Source organism: Salmo trutta, chromosome 13 (genome assembly GCF_901001165.1).
Source record: "Salmo trutta chromosome 13, fSalTru1.1, whole genome shotgun sequence".
Classification (NCBI taxonomy): Eukaryota; Metazoa; Chordata; class Actinopteri; order Salmoniformes; family Salmonidae; genus Salmo; species Salmo trutta.
Genome location: NC_042969.1, coordinates 84841667 through 84863902, shown reverse-complemented (window position 1 = coordinate 84863902; position 22236 = coordinate 84841667). Strand labels below are relative to the sequence as shown.

General features: G+C 46.6%; 1 protein-coding gene across 2 annotated transcripts in view; it reads left to right on the top strand.

Moving 5' to 3' along the window:
- The window catches only part of LOC115206649 (neprilysin-like), a 79555-nt gene extending 59781 nt beyond the window's left edge, over positions 1–19774 (top strand). Inside the window, exons 11-23 of one of the 2 annotated variants that reach the window (XM_029773822.1) lie at positions 2591–2727; positions 4529–4622; positions 4761–4889; positions 5262–5360; positions 6707–6784; positions 6909–7012; positions 7161–7219; positions 17013–17132; positions 17257–17390; positions 17717–17782; positions 18592–18687; positions 18898–18974; positions 19254–19774. In XM_029773822.1, coding sequence (XP_029629682.1) covers positions 2591–2727; positions 4529–4622; positions 4761–4889; positions 5262–5360; positions 6707–6784; positions 6909–7012; positions 7161–7219; positions 17013–17132; positions 17257–17390; positions 17717–17782; positions 18592–18687; positions 18898–18974; positions 19254–19353 — 1293 coding nt within the window. In that variant the 3' untranslated portion in view covers positions 19354–19774. Of the gene's footprint in view, positions 1–2590; positions 2728–4528; positions 4623–4760; positions 4890–5261; positions 5361–6706; positions 6785–6908; positions 7013–7160; positions 7220–17012; positions 17133–17256; positions 17391–17716; positions 17783–18591; positions 18706–18897; positions 18975–19253 lie in introns of both variants that reach the window. The other variant, XM_029773821.1, reaches the window with a different exon arrangement.
- Positions 19775–22236: the final 2462 nt, after the last annotated feature.

Below are 22236 nucleotides of genomic sequence, written 5' to 3'. Positions count from 1 at the left end.
CCTCTCAGGTGATGATGATAAACCCCTCCTCTCAGGTGATGATGATAAACACCTCCTCTCAGGTGATGATTATAAAACCCCTCCTCTCAGGTGATGATGATAAACTCCTCTTCTCAGGTGATGATGATAACCCCTCCTCTCAGGTGGTGATAAACCCCTCCTCTCAGATGATGATAACCCCTCCTCTCAGGTGATGATAATAACCCCTCCTCTCAGGTGGTGATGATAAACCCCTCCTCTCAGGTGATGATGATAAACCCCTCCTCTCAGATGATAATGATAAACCCCTCTTCTCAGGTGATGATAAACCCCTCCTCTCAGGTGGTGATGATAAACCCCTCCTCTCAGGTGGTGATAAACCCCTCCTCTCAGGTGGTGATGATTAACCCCTCCTCTCAGGTGATGACAAACCCCTCCTCTCAGATGATGATAAACCCCTCCTCTCAGATGATGATGATAAACCCCTCCTCTCAGGTGTTGATGATAAACCCCTCCTCTCAGATGATGATGATAAACCCCTCCTCTCAGGTGGTGATGATAAACCCCTCCTCTTAGATGATGACAAACCCCTCCTCTCAGATGATGATGATAAACCCATCCTCTCAGATGATGATAAACCCCACCTCTTAGATGATGACAAACCCCTCCTCTCAGATGATGATGATAAACCCCTCCTCTCAGATGATGATAAACCCCTCCTCTCAGGTGATGATGATAAACCCCTCCTCTCAGGTGGTGATGACAAACCCCTCCTCTCAGGTGATGATGATAAACCCCTCCTCTCAGGTGATGATGATAAACCCCTCCTCTCAGGTGATGATGATAAACCCCTCCTCTCAGGTGGGGATGATAAACCCCTCCTCTCAGATGATGATAAACCCCTCCTCTCAGATGATGATAAACCCCTCCTCTCAGGTGATGATGATAAACCCCTCCTCTCAGATGATGATAAACCCCTCCTCTCAGGTGATGATGATTAACCCCTCCTCTCAGGTGATGATAAACCCCTCCTCTCAGGTGATGATAAACCCCTCCTCTTAGATGATGACAAACCCCTCCTCTCAGGTGATGATGATAAACCCCTCCTCTCAGGTGATGATGATAAACCCCTCCTCTCAGGTGATGATTATAAAACCCCTCCTCTCAGGTGATGATGATAAACCCCTCCTCTCAGGTGATGATAAACCCCTCCTCTCAGGTGGTGATAAACCCCTCCTCTCAGATGATGATAACCCCTCCTCTCAGGTGATGATGATAACCCCTCCTCTCAGTTGGTGATGATAAACCCCTCCTCTCAGGTGATGATGATAAACCCCTCCTCTCAGGTGATGATAAACCCCTCCTCTCAGGTGATGATGATAAAACCTCTGCTCTCAGGTGATGATAAACCCCTCCTCTCAGGTGATGATGATAACCCCTCCTCTCAGGTGATGATAAACCCGTCCTCTCAGGTGGTGATGATAAACCCCTCCTCTCAGGTGATGATGATAAACCCCTCCTCTCAGGTGATGATGATAAACCCCTCCTCTCAGATGATGATAAACCCCTCCTCTCAGGTGGGGATGATAAACCCCTCCTCTCAGATGATGATAAACCCCTCATCTCAGATGATGATAAACCCCTCCTCTCAGGTGATGATGATAAACCCCTCCTCTCAGATGATGATAAACCCCTCCTCTCAGGTGATGATGATAAACCCCTCCTCTCAGGTGGTGATGATAAACCCCTCCTCTCAGGTGATGATGATAAACCCCTCCTCTCAGGTGGTGATGATAAACCCCTCCTCTCAGGTGATGATGATAAACCCCTCCTCTTAGATGATGACAAACCCCTCCTCTCAGGTGATGATGATAAACCCCTCCTCTCAGGTGATGATGATAAACACCTCCTCTCAGGTGATGATTATAAAACCCCTCCTCTCAGGTGATGATGATAAACTCCTCTTCTCAGGTGATGATGATAACCCCTCCTCTCAGGTGGTGATAAACCCCTCCTCTCAGATGATGATAACCCCTCCTCTCAGGTGATGATAATAACCCCTCCTCTCAGGTGGTGATGATAAACCCCTCCTCTCAGGTGATGATGATAAACCCCTCCTCTCAGGTGATGATAAACCCCTCTTCTCAGGTGATGATGATAAAACCTCTGCTCTCAGGTGATGATAAACCCCTCCTCTCAGGTGATGATGATAACCCCTCCTCTCAGGTGATGATAAACCCGTCCTCTCATGTGATGATGATAAACCCCTCCTCTCAGGTGATGATGATAAACCCCTCTTCTCTGGTGATGATGATAAACCCCTCCTCTTAGATTATATTGATAAACCCCTCTCCTCAGATGTTTTATGAACTCGAATGAGACAGATAGCTGGTTTGAAGCTCACAGCGCAGCAGATGTTTAATGCAAGTGACCGTTGGAGCAGGCAGGTAGATGGGTCCAGGAGCAGGCAGAAGGTCACAGTTGGTTCAAAAATAGCAACAGTACAGGTAGGGAATAGGCAACATGCATCGTGATTGAGGCAGGCAAAAACTATCATACACGGGATGCGATAAACCCCTCCTCTCATGTGATGATGAACCCCTCCTCTCAGGTGTTTGACTGGAGTTACTTCACCAGGAAGATCATGGGGACTGTCGGCATCACTGTGCCTGACACAGAGAGTGTCATCAACTACGCACCTAACTACTACAGACGACTCAACCCTATCCTAGCCAAGAACACTAAGAGGTGAGAACATTGACTCATCCCTATTCTAACCAAGTACACTGAGAACATTGACTCAACCCTATCCTAGCCAAGTCCACTGAGAACATTGACTCATCCCTATTCTAGCCAAGTAAACTGAGAACATTGACTCAACCCTATCCTAGCCTTGTACACTGAGAACATTGACTCAACCCTTTCCTAGCCTTGTTCACTGAGAACATTGACTTAACCCTATCCTAGCCTTGTACGCTGAGAACATTGACTCAACCCTATCCTAGCCTTGTACACTGAGAACATTGACTCAACCCTATCCTAGCCTTGTACTCTGAGAACATTGACTCAACACTATCCTAGCCAAGTAAACTGAGAACATTGACTCAACCCTATCCTAGCCTTGTACACTGAGAACATTGACTCAACCCTATCCTAGCCAAGTACACTGAGAACATTGACTCAACCCTATCCTAGCCACGTACACAGAGAACATTGACTCAACCCTATCCTAGCCATGTACACAGAGAACATTTACTCAACCCTATCCTAGCCATGTACACGGAGAACATTCACTCAACCCTATCCTAGCCATGTACATGAAGAACATTGACTCAACCCTATCCTAGCCATGTACATGGAGGACACTGACTCAACCCTATCCTAGCCTTGTACACTGAGAACATTGACTCAACCCTATCCTAGCCAAGTACACTGAGAACATTGACTCAACCCTATCCTAGCCACGTACACAGAGAACATTGACTCAACCCTATCCTAGCCAAGTACATGGAGAACATTGACTCAACCCTATCCTAGCCAAGTACACTGAGAACATTGACTCAACCCTATCCTAGCCTTGTACACTGAGAACATTGACTCAACCCTTTCCTAGCCTTGTACACTGAGAACATTGACTTAACCCTATCCTAGCCTTGTACACTGAGAACATTGACTCAACCCTATCCTAGCCAGTACACTGAGAACATTGACTCAACCCTATCCTAGCCATGTACATGAAGAACATTGACTCAACCCTATCCTAGCCATGTACATGGAGGACACTGACTCAACCCTATCCTAGCCTTGTACACTGAGAACATTGACTCAACCCTATCCTAGCCAAGTACACTGAGAACATTGACTCAACCCTATCCTAGCCACGTACACAGAGAACATTGACTCAACCCTATCCTAGCCAAGTACATGGAGAACATTGACTCAACCCTATCCTAGCCAAGTACACTGAGAACATTGACTCAACCCTATCCTAGCCTTGTACACTGAGAACATTGACTCAACCCTTTCCTAGCCTTGTACACTGAGAACATTGACTTAACCCTATCCTAGCCTTGTACACTGAGAACATTGACTCAACCCTATCCTAGCCAAGTACACTGAGAACATTGACTCAACCCTATCCTAGCCTTGTACACTGAGAACATTGACTCAACCCTATCCTATCCTTGTACTCTGAGAACATTGACTCAACCCTATCCTAGCCAAGTAAACTGAGAACATTGACTCAACCCTATCCTAGCCTTGTACACTGAGAACATTGACTCAACCCTATCCTAGCCTTGTACACTGAGAACATTGACTCAACCCTATCCTAGCCATGTACACAGAGAACATTGACTCAACCCTATCCTAGCCATGTACATGAAGAACATTGACTCAACCCTATCCTATCCATGTACACAGAGAAAATTGAGAAAAGCACATGATTACAATATGATGATAAGCGTCAGTTTTGCAAACATTGTAATTTCTAGTATATTGTAGATCAACTGTAGTTGCTGGTGTAGTGTTTCCGTGTTGTTGTTTCCAGAGACCTGCAGAACTACATTGTGTGGCGTTTTGTCATGAACATGGTGGTGGGTCTGAGCAGGCAGTACAGGGACACCAGGAAAGCCTTCCGCAAGGTACAGACACGTCATCTACTCGTCCTTTCACTCTCACCTCCCTCCTTTCTCTCTACTCCGTCTTCTCTTCCTACATGTCACTATCTCTCTGGTGTGTGATGTCATCAGTGTGAGCCATGCCCTGCTGCCCCCCTGCAGGCGCTGTACGGTACCACGTCGGAGGCGGCGGTGTGGCGGCAGTGTGTCATCTACGTCAACAACAATATGGACAACGCTGTCGGAAGACTGTATGTAGAGGAGGCCTTCTCTGGGGAGAGCAAAGAACTGGTGATGTTAACGAGGGGGTTGGGGGAGAGTTTGTGTGTGTGTGTGTCCGTAAGCCTGTTCAGATCACCCATTGGCTGACACAATAGGGTCTCATACCGTTGAGTTTATGCTCACACAGATTGTGATCCAAACACATATTTTCTATGAAACATTTAGTCAGGCCCCTGACATATACACAGCTATTTTAAGCTCATTTCAAGTTCACTCTAAAGCATTGTTTTCCTTAACATTCTGAAAGAAGAGATGCCTATCACATTCTGTTCCAGAGGAACCTGGTCTGAGATCCACAATAGTGACATTATCAGTATATGCTGATCTGTTTAAAGTGTGTGTGTGTGTGTGCGTGTGTGTGTGTGTGTGTGTGTGTATTAGATGGAAGAGATGATCTCTGTGATACGGGAGGTATTCATCAGTAACTTAGACCACCTAAGATGGATGGATGTAAAGACCAAGAAGGCTGCTGAGGAGAAGGTGAGACTCACCTGCCATTTTGATTTCTACCTGTTGACCTCAGGCTGACCTGTTTTACCTGTCTCTGTTTTACCTCTGTCAACTGTTACAATCACAAGCTCAATTCATACATTCTGTTTTGTTATTCCTAGTGGTGGAAAAAGTACTCAATTGTCATACTTGAGTAAAAGTGAATGTCACCCAGTAAAATAGTACTTGAGTAAAAGTAAAAACAGAAATGGTTTTAAATATACTTAAGTATCAAAAGTAAATGGAATTTCTAAAATATACTTAAGTATCAAAAGTAAAAGTATAAACCATTTCAAATTCCTTGTACGGCACAATTTTCTTGTATTTTTTTTAAATTGACAGATAGCCAGGGACACTCCAACACACAGACATCATTTACAAACGAAGCATTTGTGTTTAGTGAGTCCTCCAGATCAGAGGCAGTAGGGATGACCAGGGATGTTCTCTGTTTAGTGAGTCCTCCAGATCAGAGGCAGTAGGGATGAGCAGGGATGTTCTCTGTTTAGTGAGTCCTCCAGATCAGAGGCAGTAGGGATGACCAGGGATGTTCTCTGTTTAGTGAGTCCTCCAGATCAGAGGCAGTAGGGATGACCAGGGATGTTCTCTATTTAGTGAGTCCTCCAGATCAGAGGCAGTAGGGATGACCAAGGATGTTCTGTGTTTAGTGAGTCCTCCAGATCAGAGGCAGTAGATGACCAGGGCTGTTCTCTGTTTAGTGAGTCCTCCAGATCAGAGGCAGTAGAGATAACCAGGGATGTTCTCTGTTTAGTGAATCCTCCAGATCAGAGGCAGTAGGGATGCCCAGGGATGTTCTCTGTTTAGTGAGTCCTCCAGATCAGAGGCAGTAAGGATGACCAGGGATGTTCTCTGTTTAGTGAGTCCTCCAGATCAGAGGTAGTAGATGACCAGGGCTGTTCTCTGTTTAGTGAGTCCTCCAGATCAGAGGCAGTAGAGCTAACCATGGATGTTCTCTGTTTAGTGAATCCTCCAGATCAGAGGCAGTAGGGATGCCCAGGGATGTTCTCTGTTTAGTGAGTCCTCCAGATCAGAGGCAGTAAGGATGACCAAGGATGTTCTCATGATAAGTGTTTGACTTCGACCATTTTCTTGTCAAAATGTAACAAGTATTTTTGGTGTCAGGGAAAATGTATGGAGTAAAAACGACATTATTTTCTTTAGGAATGTAGTGAAGTAAAAGTAAAAGTTGGCAAAAATATAAATAGTAAAGTAAAGTACAGATTCCCCGAAAAACTACTTAAGTAGTACTTTTAAAGTATTTTTTCTTAAGTACTTTACACCACTGCTTATTCCCATCAAACTCTTCAAATCTTCTGTAGGCACAAGCTATCCGTGAGCGGATTGGCTACTCCGACAACATCAAGAATGACACTTACCTGAACAACGAGTATAAAAACGTGAGTGTTAAAATGTGAAAGGACACGATAAGGCATTTCGTCAGTAGACGTGATACATTGGACACAGGGTTCAAACTATCATATCTGATATCTGTCATTGACACTGTGTGTGTGTGTGTGTTAGTTGAGCTACAGTGCAGAGGAGTACTTTGAGAACATCCTTCAGAACCTGGAGTACATACAGAAGAAACGTCTGAGGAAGCTACGGGTCAAAGTTAACAAGGAAGAGTAAGATCCTCCCTTTCCAAAACCCATTGTCCGCGCTGGCGCAAAATAGCAGCAACAGCACTAATATTACAGCAGTCATTAACTTCTGATTAGTTATGAACTCCTGTATTCAATATCGTTGTGAAACGTCTTCGTGCCTCATCCCCAGATGGGTAACAGGAGCAGCGGTTGTGAACGCCTTCTACTCCTCAAGCAAAAACCAAATAGGTAACAGAGGCACCTCTACTGTCACTCCAATCATCTCTACTGTCACCTCCAATCATCTCTACTGTCACCTCCAATCATCTCTACTGTCACCTCCAATCATCTCTACTGTCACCTCCAATCACCTCTACAGTCACCTCTACTGTCACCTCCAATCATCTCTACTGTCACCTCCAATCATCTCTACTGTAACCTCCAATCACCTCTACTGTCAACTCTACTGTCACCTCCAATCATCTCTACTGTCACCTCCAATCATCTCTACTGTCTTCTCCAATCATCTCTACTGTCACCTCCAATCATCTCTACTGTCAACTCCAATCACCTCTACTGTCACCTCCAATCATCTCTACTGTCACCTCCAATCAGCTCTACTGTCACCTCCAATCATCTCTACTGTCAACTCTACTGTCATCTCCAATCATCTCTACTGTCACCTCCAATCAGCTCTACTGTCACCTCCAATCATCTCTACTGTCAACTCTACTGTCATCTCCAATCATCTCTACTGTCACCTCCAATCACCTCTACTGTCATCTCCAATCACCTCTACAGTCACCTCTACTGTCACCTCCAATCACCTCTACTGTCACCGCCAATCACCTCTACTGTCACCTCCAATCATCTCTACTGTCATCTCCAATCACGTCTAGGGTAACCTCCAATCACCTCTACTGTCAACTCTACTGTCACCTCTAATCATCTCTACTGTCACCTCCAATCATCTCTACAGTCACCTCTACTGTCACCTCCAATCACCTCTACTGTCACCTCAGATCATCTCTACTGTCACCTCCAATCACTTCTACTGTCACCTCCAATCACCTCTACAGTCATCTCTACTGTCACCTCCAATCATCTCTACTGTCAGCTCCAATCATCTCTACTGTCACCTCCAATCACCTCTACTGTCACCTCCAATGGTCTCTACTGTCATCTCCAATCGTCTCTACTGTCATCTCCAATCGTCTCTACTGTCACCTCCAATCATCTCTACTGTCATCTCCAATCATCTCTACTGTCAACTCCAATCATCTCTGTCACCTCCAATCATCTCTACTGTCACCTCCAATCACCTCTACAGTCACCTCTACTGTCATCTCCAATCACCTCTACAGTCATCTCTACTGTCACCTCCAATCATCTCTACTGTCACCTCCAATCACCTCTACTGTCATCTCCAATCATCTCTACTGTCATCTCCAATCATCTCTGTCACCTCCAATCATCTCTACTGTCACCTCCAATCACCTCTACAGTCACCTCTACTGTCATCTCCAATCACCTCTACAGTCATCTCTACTGTCACCTCCAATCATCTCTACTGTCACCTCCAATCACCTCTACTGTCACCTCTACTGTCTTCTCCCATCACCTCTACTGTCTTCTCCCATCACCTCTTCTGTCTTCTCCCATCATCTCTACTGTCTTCTCCTGTTACTTTTACTGGCACTTCCCGTCACCTCTACTGTCTTCTCCCGTCACCTCTACTGTCTTCTCCCGTCACCTCTACTGTCACCTCTACTGTCATCTCTAGTCACCTCTACTGTCTCATCTACTGTCTTCTCCCATCACCTCTACTGTCACCTCTACTGTCTTATCCCATCACCTCTACTGTCACCTCTACTGTCTTCTCCCATCACCTCTACTGTCACCTCTTCTGTCTTCTCCCATCACCTCTACTGTCTTATCCCATCACCTCTACTGTCACCTCTACTGTCTTCTCCCATCACCTCTACTGTCTTTTCCCATCACTTCTACTGTCATCTCTACTGTCTTCTCCCGTCACCTCTACTGTCTTCTCCCGTCACCTCTACTGTCACCTCTACTGTCCTCTCCCATCACCTCTACTGTCTTCTCCCATCACCTCTTCTGTCTTCTCCCATCACCTCTACTGTCTTCTCCTGTTACTTTTACTGGCACTTACCGTCACCTCTACTGTCTTCTCCCGTCACCTCTACTGTCTTCTCCCGTCACCTCTACTGTCACCTCTACTGTCATCTCTAGTCACCTCTACTGTCTCATCTACTGTCTTCTCCCATCACCTCTACTGTCACCTCTTCTGTCTTCTCCCATCACCTCTACTGTCTTGTCCCATCACCTCTACTGTCACCTCTACTGTCTTCTCCCATCACCTCTACTGTCATCTCTACTGTCTTTTCCCATCACTTCTACTGTCATCTCTACTGTCTTCTCCCGTCACCTTTACTGTCTTCTCCCGTCACCTCTACTGTCATCTCTACTGTCCTCTCCCATCACCTCTTCTGTCTTCTCTCCCATCACCTCTACTGTCTTTTCCCGTTACCTTTACTGGCACTTCCCGTCACCTCTACTGTCTTCTCCCGTCATCTCTACTGTCTTCTCCCGTCACCTCTACTGTCTTCTCCCGTCACCTCTACTGTCACCTCTACTGTCATCTCTAATCACCTCTACTGTCACCTCTACTGTCTTCTCCCATAATCTCTACTGTCTTCTCCCACCACCTCTACTGTCTTCTCCCATCACCTCTACTGTCTTCTCCCATCACTTCTACTGTCACATCTACTGTTTTCTCCCATCACCTCTACTGTCACCTCCAATCATCTCTACTGTCATCTCCAATCACGTCTAGGGTAACCTCCAATCACCTCTACTGTCAACTCTACTGTCACCTCCAATCATCTCTACTGTCACCTCCAATCATCTCTACAGTCACCTCTACTGTCACCTCCAATCACCTCTACTGTCACCTCCAATCATCTCTACTGTCCCCTCCAATCACTTCTACTGTCACCTCCAATCACCTCTACAGTCACCTCTACTGTCACCTCCAATCATCTCTACTGTCACCTCCAATAATCTCTACTGTCACCTCCAATCGTCTCTACTGTCAACTCCAATCGTCTCTACTGTCATCTCCAATCGTCTCTACTGTCAACTCCAATCGTCTCTACTGTCATCTCCAATCATCTCTGTCACCTCCAATCATCTCTACTGTCACCTCCAATCACCTCTACTGTCACCTCTACTGTCTTCTCCCATCACCTCTACTGTCTTCTCCCATCACCTCTTCTGTCTTCTCCCATCACCTCTACTGTCTTCTCCTGTTACTTTTACTGGCACTTCCCGTCACCTCTACTGTCTTCTCCCGTCACCTCTACTGTCTTCTCCCGTCACCTCTACTGTCACCTCTACTGTCATCTCTAGTCACCTCTACTGTCTCATCTACTGTCTTCTCCCATCACCTCTACTGTCACCTCTACTGTCTTATCCCATCACCTCTACTGTCACCTCTACTGTCTTCTCCCATCACCTCTACTGTCACCTCTTCTGTCTTCTCCCATCACCTCTACTGTCTTATCCCATCACCTCTACTGTCATCTCTACTGTCTTCTCCCATCACCTCTACTGTCATCTCTACTGTCTTTTCCCATCACTTCTACTGTCATCTCTACTGTCTTCTCCCGTCACCTCTACTGTCTTCTCCCGTCACCTCTACTGTCACCTCTACTGTCCTCTCCCATCACCTCTACTGTCTTCTCCCATCACCTCTTCTGTCTTCTCCCATCACCTCTACTGTCTTCTCCTGTTACTTTTACTGGCACTTACCGTCACCTCTACTGTCTTCTCCCGTCACCTCTACTGTCTTCTCCCGTCACCTCTACTGTCACCTCTACTGTCTTCTCCTGTCACCTCTACTGTCACCTCTACTGTCATCTCTAGTCACCTCTACTGTCTCATCTACTGTCTTCTCTCATCACCTCTACTGTCACCTCTACTGTCTTATCCCATCACCTCTACTGTCACCTCTACTTTCTTCTCCCATCACCTCTACTGTCACCTCTTCTGTCTTCTCCCATCAACTCTACTGTCTTATCCCATCACCTCTACTGTCACCTCTACTGTCTTCTCCCATCACCTCTACTGTCATCTCTACTGTCTTTTCCCATCACTTCTACTGTCATCTCTACTGTCTTCTCCCGTCACCTCTACTGTCTTCTTCCGTCACCTCTACTGTCACCTCTACTGTCCTCTCCCATCACCTCTACTGTCTTCTCCCATCACCTCTTCTGTCTTCTCCCATCACCTCTACTGTCTTTTCCCGTTACCTTTACTGGCACTTCCCGTCACCTCTACTGTCTTCTCCCGTCATCTCTACTGTCTTCTCCCGTCACCTCTACTGTCTTCTCCGGTCATCTCTACTGTCACCTCTACTGTCATCTCTAATCACCTCTACTCTCACCTCTACTGTCTTCTCCCATAATCTCTACTGTCTTCTCCCATCACCTCTACTGTCTTCTCCCATCACCTCTACTGTCATCTCTACTGTCTTCTCCCGTCACCTCTACTTTCATCTCTACTGTCTTCTTCTGTCACCTCTATTGTCTTCTCCTGTCACCTCTACTGTCACCTCTACTGTCCTCTCCCATCACCTCTACTGTCTTCTCCCATCACCTCTTCTGTCATCTCTACTGTCTTCTCCCATCACCTCTACTGTCACCACTACAATCATCTCCCATCACCTCTACTGTCATCTCTGCTGTCTTCTCCCATCACCTCTACTGTCTTCTCCCGTCACCTCTACTGTCACCTCTACTGTCATCTCTAATCACCTCTACTGTCACCTCTACTGTCTTCTCCCATAACCTCTACTGTCTTCTCCCATCACCTCTCTTGTCTTCTCCCATCACCTCTACTGTCTTCTCCCATCACCTCTACTGTCACCTCTACTGTCTTCTCCCATCACCTCTACTGTCACCTCTACTGTCTTCTCCCATCACCTCTACTGTCACCTCTACTGTCTTTTCCCATCACCTCTACTGTCATCTCTACTGTCTTCTCCCGTCACCTCTACTTTCTTCTCTACTGTCTTCTTCCGTCACCTCTAATGTCTTCTCCCATCACCTCTACTGTCATCTCTACTGTCTTCTCCCGTCACCTCTACTGTCACCTCTACTGTCCTCTCCCATCACCTCTACTGTCTTTTCCCATCACCCGTACTGTCACCTCTACTGTCTTCTCCCATCACCTCTACTGTCTTCTCCCATCACCTCTACTGTCACCTCTACTGTCTTCTCCCGTCACCTGTACTGTCTTCTCCCGTCACCTGTACTGTCTTCTCCCGTCACCTCTACTGTCTTCTCCCGTCACCTCTACTGTCTTCTCCCGTCACCTCTACTGTCACCTCTACTGTCACCTCTACTGTCTTCTCCCATCACCTCTACTGTCACCTCTACTGTCCTCTCCCATCACCTCTACTGTCACCACTACAATCATCTCCCATCACCTCTACTGTCATCTCTACTGTCTTCTCCCGTCACCTCTACTGTCACCTCTACTGTCCTCTCCCATCACCTCTACTGTCTTCTCCCATCACCTCTACTGTCACCTCTACTGTCTTCTCCCGTCACCTCTACTGTCTTCTCCCATCACCTCTACTGTCACCACTACAATCATCTCCCATCACCTCTACTGTCATCTCTACTGTCTTCTCCCGTCACCTCTACTGTCCTCTCCCATCACCTCTACTGTCTTCTCCCATCACCTCTACTGTCACCTCTACTGTCTTCTCCCATCACCTCTACTGTCTTCTCCCATCACCTCTACTGTTTTCTCCCATCACCTCTACTGTCACCTCTTCTGTCTTCTCCCATCACCTCTACTGTCTTATCCCATCACCTCTACTGTCATCTCTACTGTCTTCTCCATCACCTCTACTGTCATCTCTACTGTCTTTTCCCATCACTTCTACTGTCATCTCTACTGTCTTCTCCCGTCACCTCTACTGTCTTCTCCCGTCACCTCTACTGTCACCTCTACTGTCTTCTCCTGTCACCTCTACTGTCACCTCTACTGTCATCTCTAGTCACCTCTACTGTCTCATCTACTGTCTTCTCTCATCACCTCTACTGTCACCTCTACTGTCTTATCCCATCACCTCTACTGTCACCTCTACTTTCTTCTCCCATCACCTCTACTGTCACCTCTTCTGTCTTCTCCCATCAACTCTACTGTCTTATCCCATCACCTCTACTGTCACCTCTACTGTCTTCTCCCATCACCTCTACTGTCATCTCTACTGTCTTTTCCCATCACTTCTACTGTCATCTCTACTGTCTTCTCCCGTCACCTCTACTGTCTTCTTCCGTCACCTCTACTGTCACCTCTACTGTCCTCTCCCATCACCTCTACTGTCTTCTCCCATCACCTCTTCTGTCTTCTCCCATCACCTCTACTGTCTTTTCCCGTTACCTTTACTGGCACTTCCCGTCACCTCTACTGTCTTCTCCCGTCATCTCTACTGTCTTCTCCCGTCACCTCTACTGTCTTCTCCGGTCATCTCTACTGTCACCTCTACTGTCATCTCTAATCACCTCTACTCTCACCTCTACTGTCTTCTCCCATAATCTCTACTGTCTTCTCCCATCACCTCTACTGTCTTCTCCCATCACCTCTACTGTCATCTCTACTGTCTTCTCCCGTCACCTCTACTTTCATCTCTACTGTCTTCTTCTGTCAACTCTATTGTCTTCTCCTGTCACCTCTACTGTCACCTCTACTGTCCTCTCCCATCACCTCTACTGTCTTCTCCCATCACCTCTTCTGTCATCTCTACTGTCTTCTCCCATCACCTCTACTGTCACCACTACAATCATCTCCCATCACCTCTACTGTCATCTCTGCTGTCTTCTCCCATCACCTCTACTGTCTTCTCCCGTCACCTCTACTGTCACCTCTACTGTCATCTCTAATCACCTCTACTGTCACCTCTACTGTCTTCTCCCATAACCTCTACTGTCTTCTCCCATCACCTCTCTTGTCTTCTCCCATCACCTCTACTGTCTTCTCCCATCACCTCTACTGTCACCTCTACTGTCTTCTCCCATCACCTCTACTGTCACCTCTACTGTCTTCTCCCATCACCTCTACTGTCACCTCTACTGTCTTTTCCCATCACCTCTACTGTCATCTCTACTGTCTTCTCCCGTCACCTCTACTTTCTTCTCTACTGTCTTCTTCCGTCACCTCTAATGTCTTCTCCCATCACCTCTACTGTCATCTCTACTGTCTTCTCCCGTCACCTCTACTGTCACCTCTACTGTCCTCTCCCATCACCTCTACTGTCTTTTCCCATCACCCGTACTGTCACCTCTACTGTCTTCTCCCATCACCTCTACTGTCTTCTCCCATCACCTCTACTGTCACCTCTACTGTCTTCTCCCGTCACCTGTACTGTCTTCTCCCGTCACCTGTACTGTCTTCTCCCGTCACCTCTACTGTCTTCTCCCGTCACCTCTACTGTCTTCTCCCGTCACCTCTACTGTCACCTCTACTGTCACCTCTACTGTCTTCTCCCATCACCTCTACTGTCACCTCTACTGTCCTCTCCCATCACCTCTACTGTCACCACTACAATCATCTCCCATCACCTCTACTGTCATCTCTACTGTCTTCTCCCGTCACCTCTACTGTCACCTCTACTGTCCTCTCCCATCACCTCTACTGTCTTCTCCCATCACCTCTACTGTCACCTCTACTGTCTTCTCCCGTCACCTCTACTGTCTTCTCCCATCACCTCTACTGTCACCACTACAATCATCTCCCATCACCTCTACTGTCATCTCTACTGTCTTCTCCCGTCACCTCTACTGTCCTCTCCCATCACCTCTACTGTCTTCTCCCATCACCTCTACTGTCACCTCTACTGTCTTCTCCCATCACCTCTACTGTCTTCTCCCATCACCTCTACTGTTTTCTCCCATCACCTCTACTGTCACCTCTACTGTCTTCTCCCATCACCTCTACTGTCATCTCTACTGTCTTCTCCCGTCACCTCTACTGTCTTCTCCCATCACCTCTACTGTCACCACTACTATCTTCTCCCATCACCTCTACTGTCATCTCTGCTGTCTTCTCCCATCACCTCTACTGTCTTCTCCCGTCACCTCTACTGTCACCTCTACTGTCATCTCTAATCACCTCTACTGTCACCTCTACTGTCTTCTCCCATAACCTCTACTGTCTTCTCCCATCACCTCTCTTGTCTTCTCCCATCACCTCTACTGTCTTCTCCCATCACCTCTACTGTCACCTCTACTGTCTTCTCCCATCACCTCTACTGTCACCTCTACTGTCTTCTCCCATCACCTCTACTGTCACCTCTACTGTCTTCTCCCATCACCTCTACTGTCATCTCTACTGTCTTCTCCCGTCATCTCTACTTTCTTCGCTACTGTCTTCTTCCGTCACCTCTACTGTCTTCTCCCATCACCTCTACTGTCACCTCTACTGTCTTCTCCCATCACCTCTACTGTCACCTCTACTGTCCTCTCCCATCACCACTACAATCATCTCCCATCACCTCTACTGTCATCTCTACTGTTTTCTCCCGTCACCTCTACTGTCACCTCTACTGTCCTCTCCCATCACCTCTACTGTCTTCTCCCATCACCCCTACTGTCACCTCTACTGTCTTCTCCCATCACCTCTACTGTCTTCTCCCATCACCTCTACTGTCACCTCTACTGTCTTCTCCCGTCACCTGTACTGTCTTCTCCCGTCACCTGTACTGTCTTCTCCTGTCACCTCTACTGTCTTCTCCCGTCACCTCTACTGTCTTCTCCCATCACCTCTACTGTCACCTCTACTGTCACCTCTACTGTCTTCTCCCATCACCTCTACTGTCACCTCTACTGTCTTCTCCCGTCACCTCTACTTTCTTCTCTACTGTCCTCTCCCATCACCTCTACTGTCTTCTCCCATCACCTCTTCTGTCATCTCTACTGTCTTCTCCCATCACCTCTACTGTCACCACTAAAATCATCTCCCATCACCTCTACTGTCTTCTCCCATCACCTCTACTGTCACCTCTACTGTTTTCTCCCATCACCTCTACTGTCTTCTCCCATCACCTCTACTGTTTTCTCCCATCACCTCTACTGTCACCTCTACTGTCTTCTCCCATCACCTCTACTGTCATCTCTACTGTCTTCTCCCATCACCTCTACTGTCTTCTCCCATTCACTCTACTGTCACCACTACTATCTTCTCCCATCACCTCTACTGTCATCTCTGCTGTCTTCTCCCATCACCTCTTCTGTCTTCTCCCGTCACCTCCACTGTCATCTCTACTGTCTTCTCCCATCACCTCTACTGTCTTCTTCATCACCCCTACTGTCACCTCCACTGTCACCTCTTCTGTCTTCTCCCATCACCTCTACATTCACCTCTACTGTCTTCTCCCATCACCTCTACTGTCTTCTCCCATCACCTCTACTGTCACCTCTACTGTCCTCTCCCATCACCTCTACTGTCTTCTCCCGTCACCTCTACTGTCTTCTCCCGTCACCTCTACTGTCTTCTCCCGTCACCTCTACTGTCTTCTCCCGTCACCTCTGTCTTCTCCCATCACCTCTACTGTCTTCTCCCATCACCTCTACTGTCATCTCTACTGTCTTCTCCCATCACCTCTACTGTCACCTCTACTGTCTTCTCCTGTCACCTCTACTGTCTTCTCCCGTCACCTCTACTGTCTTCTCCCGTCACCTGTACTGTCTTCTCCCGTCACCTGTACTGTCTTCTGCCGTCACCTGTACTGTCTTCTGCCGTCACCTGTACTGTCTTCTCCCGTCACCTGTACTGTCTTCTCCCGTCACTTGTACTGTCTTCTCCCGTCACCTCTACTGTCTTCTCCCGTCACCTCTACTGTCTTCTCCCGTCACCTCTACTGTCACCTCTACTGTCTTTTCCCTTCACTCTGAAGGTGAAATATGTGAGATCCTTTCTTTCTCCCTCCTCTTCCTCCTCCTTTCCTCAGTGTTCCCAGCTGGCATCCTACAGCCTCCGTTCTTCGGTAAGGGCCAGACCAAGTCTCTGAACTTTGGCGGTATCGGCATGGTGATCGGACATGAGATCACACACGGGTTCGATGACAACGGTAAAACACTCTGCACATGGAATAAGCTCTATTAGAATGGACAGTCAAATTCAAAGTGTTGTTTCATGACATGTGGACTAGCTGGTCAGCTGTCCTGAACATAGTTTATTTGACCTGTTGCCAGGTCGTAACTATGATAAAGATGGTGACCTGAAGGACTGGTGGACGCCAAGCTCCACCCAGAATTTTGTGAATCTGTCCAAGTGCATGGTGGACCAGTATGGAAGCTTCTCCTGGGACCTGGCCAACAGACTGAATGTATGTTTTACTCTCTCTTCCCCTCTCCTCGCCTCGCCTCGCCTCTCCTCTCCCTTTTTCTTATTTGAATCTGTTTTATCTCTTTTCTTTTCAGGAAATTAGTGCTGGGTTCACATTTACACCCCTCTGTCTTGTCACATCTGCTCATCTCCTGTCCTTCCTTGACTTGTTGCCGTGAACAATAGCATTTGTTTTATGCTCTGAGAAAAATCGCCTTTTTACCCGCAGTGTGGAAAATGGTTTCCCTGGAATGGGATGTAGAACTGCTGAAATACAGCTCTAAATTACAGTCTGTATTCATCTGTCTTTTTGTTTTCTGTAAGCAGCTCAATGGGAATAACACTCTGGGAGAGAACATCGCAGACAATGGCGGCATCCGCCAGTCATACCAGGTAGGGATGCATACTGTAGAAAGACACATCTTACAGAAAAAAATATGCACACACAATATGAAGACAGAGTCTTTTACCCCAGGCAAGAAATTGATTCCAGTAATCTGTTACACCATTTTCTCTATTTCTCCCTCAAATGTACATTGTTTTAGCATTTGATGATTAGCTATACGTCTGAATGACATGTTGTGAGATGAAATGAGATCGGATAGACTTGTGGGTAATTGCCATCTGCCAGTAATATTACTAATTACCATGTCCTCCTGCCAGCTCTCTGATTGAACAATTAGACATGCTCCCGGAGCATGGTGTGAGTAATGAGCAATGTGATTGGCCAACCAGGCGTCTCGGGTTAGTGTCCAGAGGGAAGACAAAGTGATGACAGAGGAATGCAGAACACTTCTTCACAGATTCTGAGAGCCCTATGCTTACTTACACATTTTCTAACAAGGTAGGAGAGTCTGAGATCATCTGATGTGATTGGTGTTAAATAAAGTACCTATCTATCTATTGTCAAGTATTAAAGACTGGTGTTGTGATGATTTCAGGCCAGAGAGGCTGGAAGTGGTGTTGTGATGATTTCAGGCCAGAGAGGCTGGAAGTGGTGTTGTAATGATTTCAGGCCAGAGAGGCTGGAAGTGGTGGTTGTGATGATTTCAGCCCAGAGAGGCTGGAAGTGGTGTTGTAATGATTTCAGGCCAGAGAGGCTGGAAGTGGTGTTGTAATGATTTCAGGCCAGAGAGGCTGGAAGTGGTGTTGTAATGATTTCAGGCCAGAGAGGTTTGAAGTGGTGGTTGTGATGATTTCAGGCATACCTGAACTATGTGGAGAAGAATGGGAATGAGCCTCTCCTTCCTGGAATAAACCTCAACCATCAACAACTCTTCTTTGTCAACTTCGCCCAGGTCAGACTGGATGGATGGGTGGGTGGATGTATGGGTGGGTGGATGAATGGATGTGTGGGTGGATGAATGGGTGGGTGGGTGGGTGGGTGGATGGATGGGTGGGTGGATGAATGGATGTGTGGGTGGGTGGATGAATGAATGAACGGGTGGATGGATTGGTGGTTGAATGGATGTCACAGACTATCTCACTCCCGTCTCTCCCTCCTCCAGGTGTGGTGTGGAACACATCGACCAGAACAAGCTGTCAACTCCATCAAAGTAGATGTACACAGTCCAGGGAAGTTCAGGTACGATCTCTCACTCCTCATTCGATTCCTCTCCTGTATCAATCAATGCCACTTCCTCTTCCCCTCACTACATCTCTGCCCATATTAACTCAATGCCACTTCCTCTCCCCCTCACTCCCCTCACTCCATCTCTGTCCATATTAACATATTAATGGTTTGTGTTACTCAGTGTCTCTGGTTTTCCTTATTTCATTTTAATGAGTGTCGGATTTAGACCTGGGACACCAGGTGTGGTGATTGCCTAGTCATTCTGGCCGATAATGACTATTTCATTTTCAGGGTTCTGGGGTCCCTCCAGAACTTCCCAGAGTTTGCCAAGGCCTTCAACTGTCCCAAGAACAGCTACATGGTGCCTGACAAGACTTGCCAAGTCTGGTGATACTGTAGTCCTGACACTAGCCTTGCCCTGAGGCTGGTAGAGGGTGAGAGGTGGGCTTGTGTCCTCTTCCCCCTCATCACCTAATTTTCCCACTTGACTGTTAGAGCACTAGTCTGGGACAGGGATATGGTCGATGTTCCCCAGTTCACTGCAGGGTGGGACCAGGACTGCTACACTGATCGTACAGAACAACCAGCTTCAAGGGACTACAGAGGGCTGTTCATATCCAGCTCCCAGGCTCTTCACCCAATCACCCAGGTCACCGATTTCCACTGAATACAGTCACGCCAAATCACAATATTGTTGGGGGAGGGTTTGAAAATGTACTTTTCAATTACATTTTTCCCTTTGCATTTCAATCAGGATTCTTCTTTTTTGACAGACAGACAGACAGACAGACAGACAGACAGACAGACAGACAGACAGACAGACAGACAGACAGACAGACAGACAGACAGACAGACAGACAGACAGACAGACAGACAGACAGACAGACAGACAGACAGACAGACAGACAGACAGACAGACAGACAGACAGACAGACAGACAGACAGACAGATTTTTGAACCAGATCCATTTTTCTAAACTGTCACTTTGTTTGTCCAAAATCTTATTTGTTTTACACAATATATAAACCAGAATGTATACTGTATATCAATATGTTCTAGATGACTATACATTGACAGTGATCGATACAGTCACACTGTATAGGGGGGATTCTATTTTATTGTATATTTAAGAAAATAACATTTCATTTGACTGAATATACACCACACACTGTTAACGCCAAAGATTTTCAATTTCAAATCCCTATATGAGCCTCTCTGGTTTCCAGCAATCTCAAATAATATTTTCCTGATTTAAAAACAGACCACGAATAATCTCTCTCTCTCTCTCTCTCTCTCTCTCTCTCTCTCTCCTCTTCTCCCTCTCTCCTCTTCTCCCTCTCTCCTCTTCTCCCTCTCTCCTCTTCTCCCTCTCTCCTCTTCTCCCTCTCTCTCTCTCCTCTTCTCCCTCTCTCTCTCTCCTCTTCTCCCTCTCTCTCTCTCCTCTTCTCCCTCTCTCTCTCTTTTCTCACTTTTCTCTTCTTGTTCTTCTCTCTCTCTCCTCTTTCTTCTGATTCTCTCCATTTCTGTTTCTCTATCGCTCTCTTTTTTCTCTCTCATTCACATTCACTCTTTCACACACACAGACACGGCAAACCAATCAAACGTGTTCTCGCTGTTGATTACATCATTAGTGTGGTTTCTTGTAAATACAGATTTACTAAGTGTTTAGTTTCAGTATTTTATTCCTTTGTAAAAGAAAGCAGATAGAATCTTTGCACCTGTAAATCTGGTTGGTGTCACTGTATTCGTTTTGATTTTCTTTGTATGGGAAAATTAGGTTCAGTCCACAATGTGTCATGGGACTCAAAACATGACTGTTTCTCAACATGTCACCTGTAAGTGTTGCCATGTCCACTCACACTGCTTTCTCTGTATATGGTACCCCCCCTCCCAAACACACACACACACACATACAACCATTACACCTGTAGGACAGACAGATATACCTCAGTTGCCTGTATTTAGATACTTTGTAATAAAAAAAAATCATGATGACAATAATGATGAGCATCTTGACATATTTTGCTTTAATAATAAATCCTTCAGGAGCAGGTGGTATGTTTCACTTATTGTGTGTGGTACATGCTGCTTTGCTTTATCTTGGCCAGGTCACAGTTGTAAATGAGAACTTGTTCTCAACTGGCTTACCTGGTTAAATAAAACATTTTAAAAAGTATGCGAGAGGGAGAGAGAGAGGGCGAGAGAGAGGGAGAGATGTAGAGGGAGACAGAGAGATACAAAGGGAGAGAGAGGGAGACAGGGCGGGAGAGAAAGTGTGAGAGAGGGTGAGATAGAGAGGGAGACAGAGGGCGAGAGAGGGTGGGAGAGAAAGAGAGACAGGGAGAGTGAGGGAGACAGAGGGCGAGAGAGGGCGGGAGAGAAAAAGACAGGGAGAGAGAGGGAGAGAGTGATACTGTACCATCAGGGTCTACCTGAGATGAAAACAAGTAGATGGACATCCTGTACAGCCAGTTACCAGGCAACACAGAGTTTTCCTTGGACTTTCCCTAATCCCTGAGACAACCTGCGAGATGCAACTCTACTATTTTCTATAATCTCATTGTGCTACTATTGGCAAGGGTGGTGCTGGCATATGTCTACCTCGTGTGTGTGTGTGTGGGGGGGGGGAATGCTGGCTCTCATCCACCTCTTCTGATTGGTTTAGACCAGGTGTGTGTACAGATCCCTTGGTAAATTGACTGTGATCATCCAGAACCTAAGTCTTAAAACATTTTTTTTTGGGGGGGGGCTATACATTTGGGTGATTTTATTTTCTCACCTGAGTAGCCTCGTTTCACTGCCAAAAATGAAATTAAACCATCTAGTGTTCTGCGAAATAACAACACTATTTCAAATACAGGTAGCCTAGTCAAATAATTAACATCCAACCACATTAACCAACCACTCTCTCGCAGGAATTCCACTAATGGTCCGTATGTAGCCAAACTGCTGCTCATTCCGTTTGCTCGCTAATTGATTCATGATTTAAAGAAGTAGAGACACATCCCAGCTCTACTTGTAGTACTGCTACTACCACCAACTACACCTACACCTGTCGACGACACAAGTTGTTCTGCTTCCACCAGCACATCCAATGCTAGCATCAGTAAGTCTACATTTGTTGTTAGCCCTTCTAGCATGGACACTGATAGTTGTGAATCTAATTTAGCCAAAGAGCTACTGCACACTTACCCGGGAAAGAACAGAACAACAGACAGGGACGTTGGACCATCGAAGAGGCGCAAATATGATGAGAACCACATTGACACGTTTT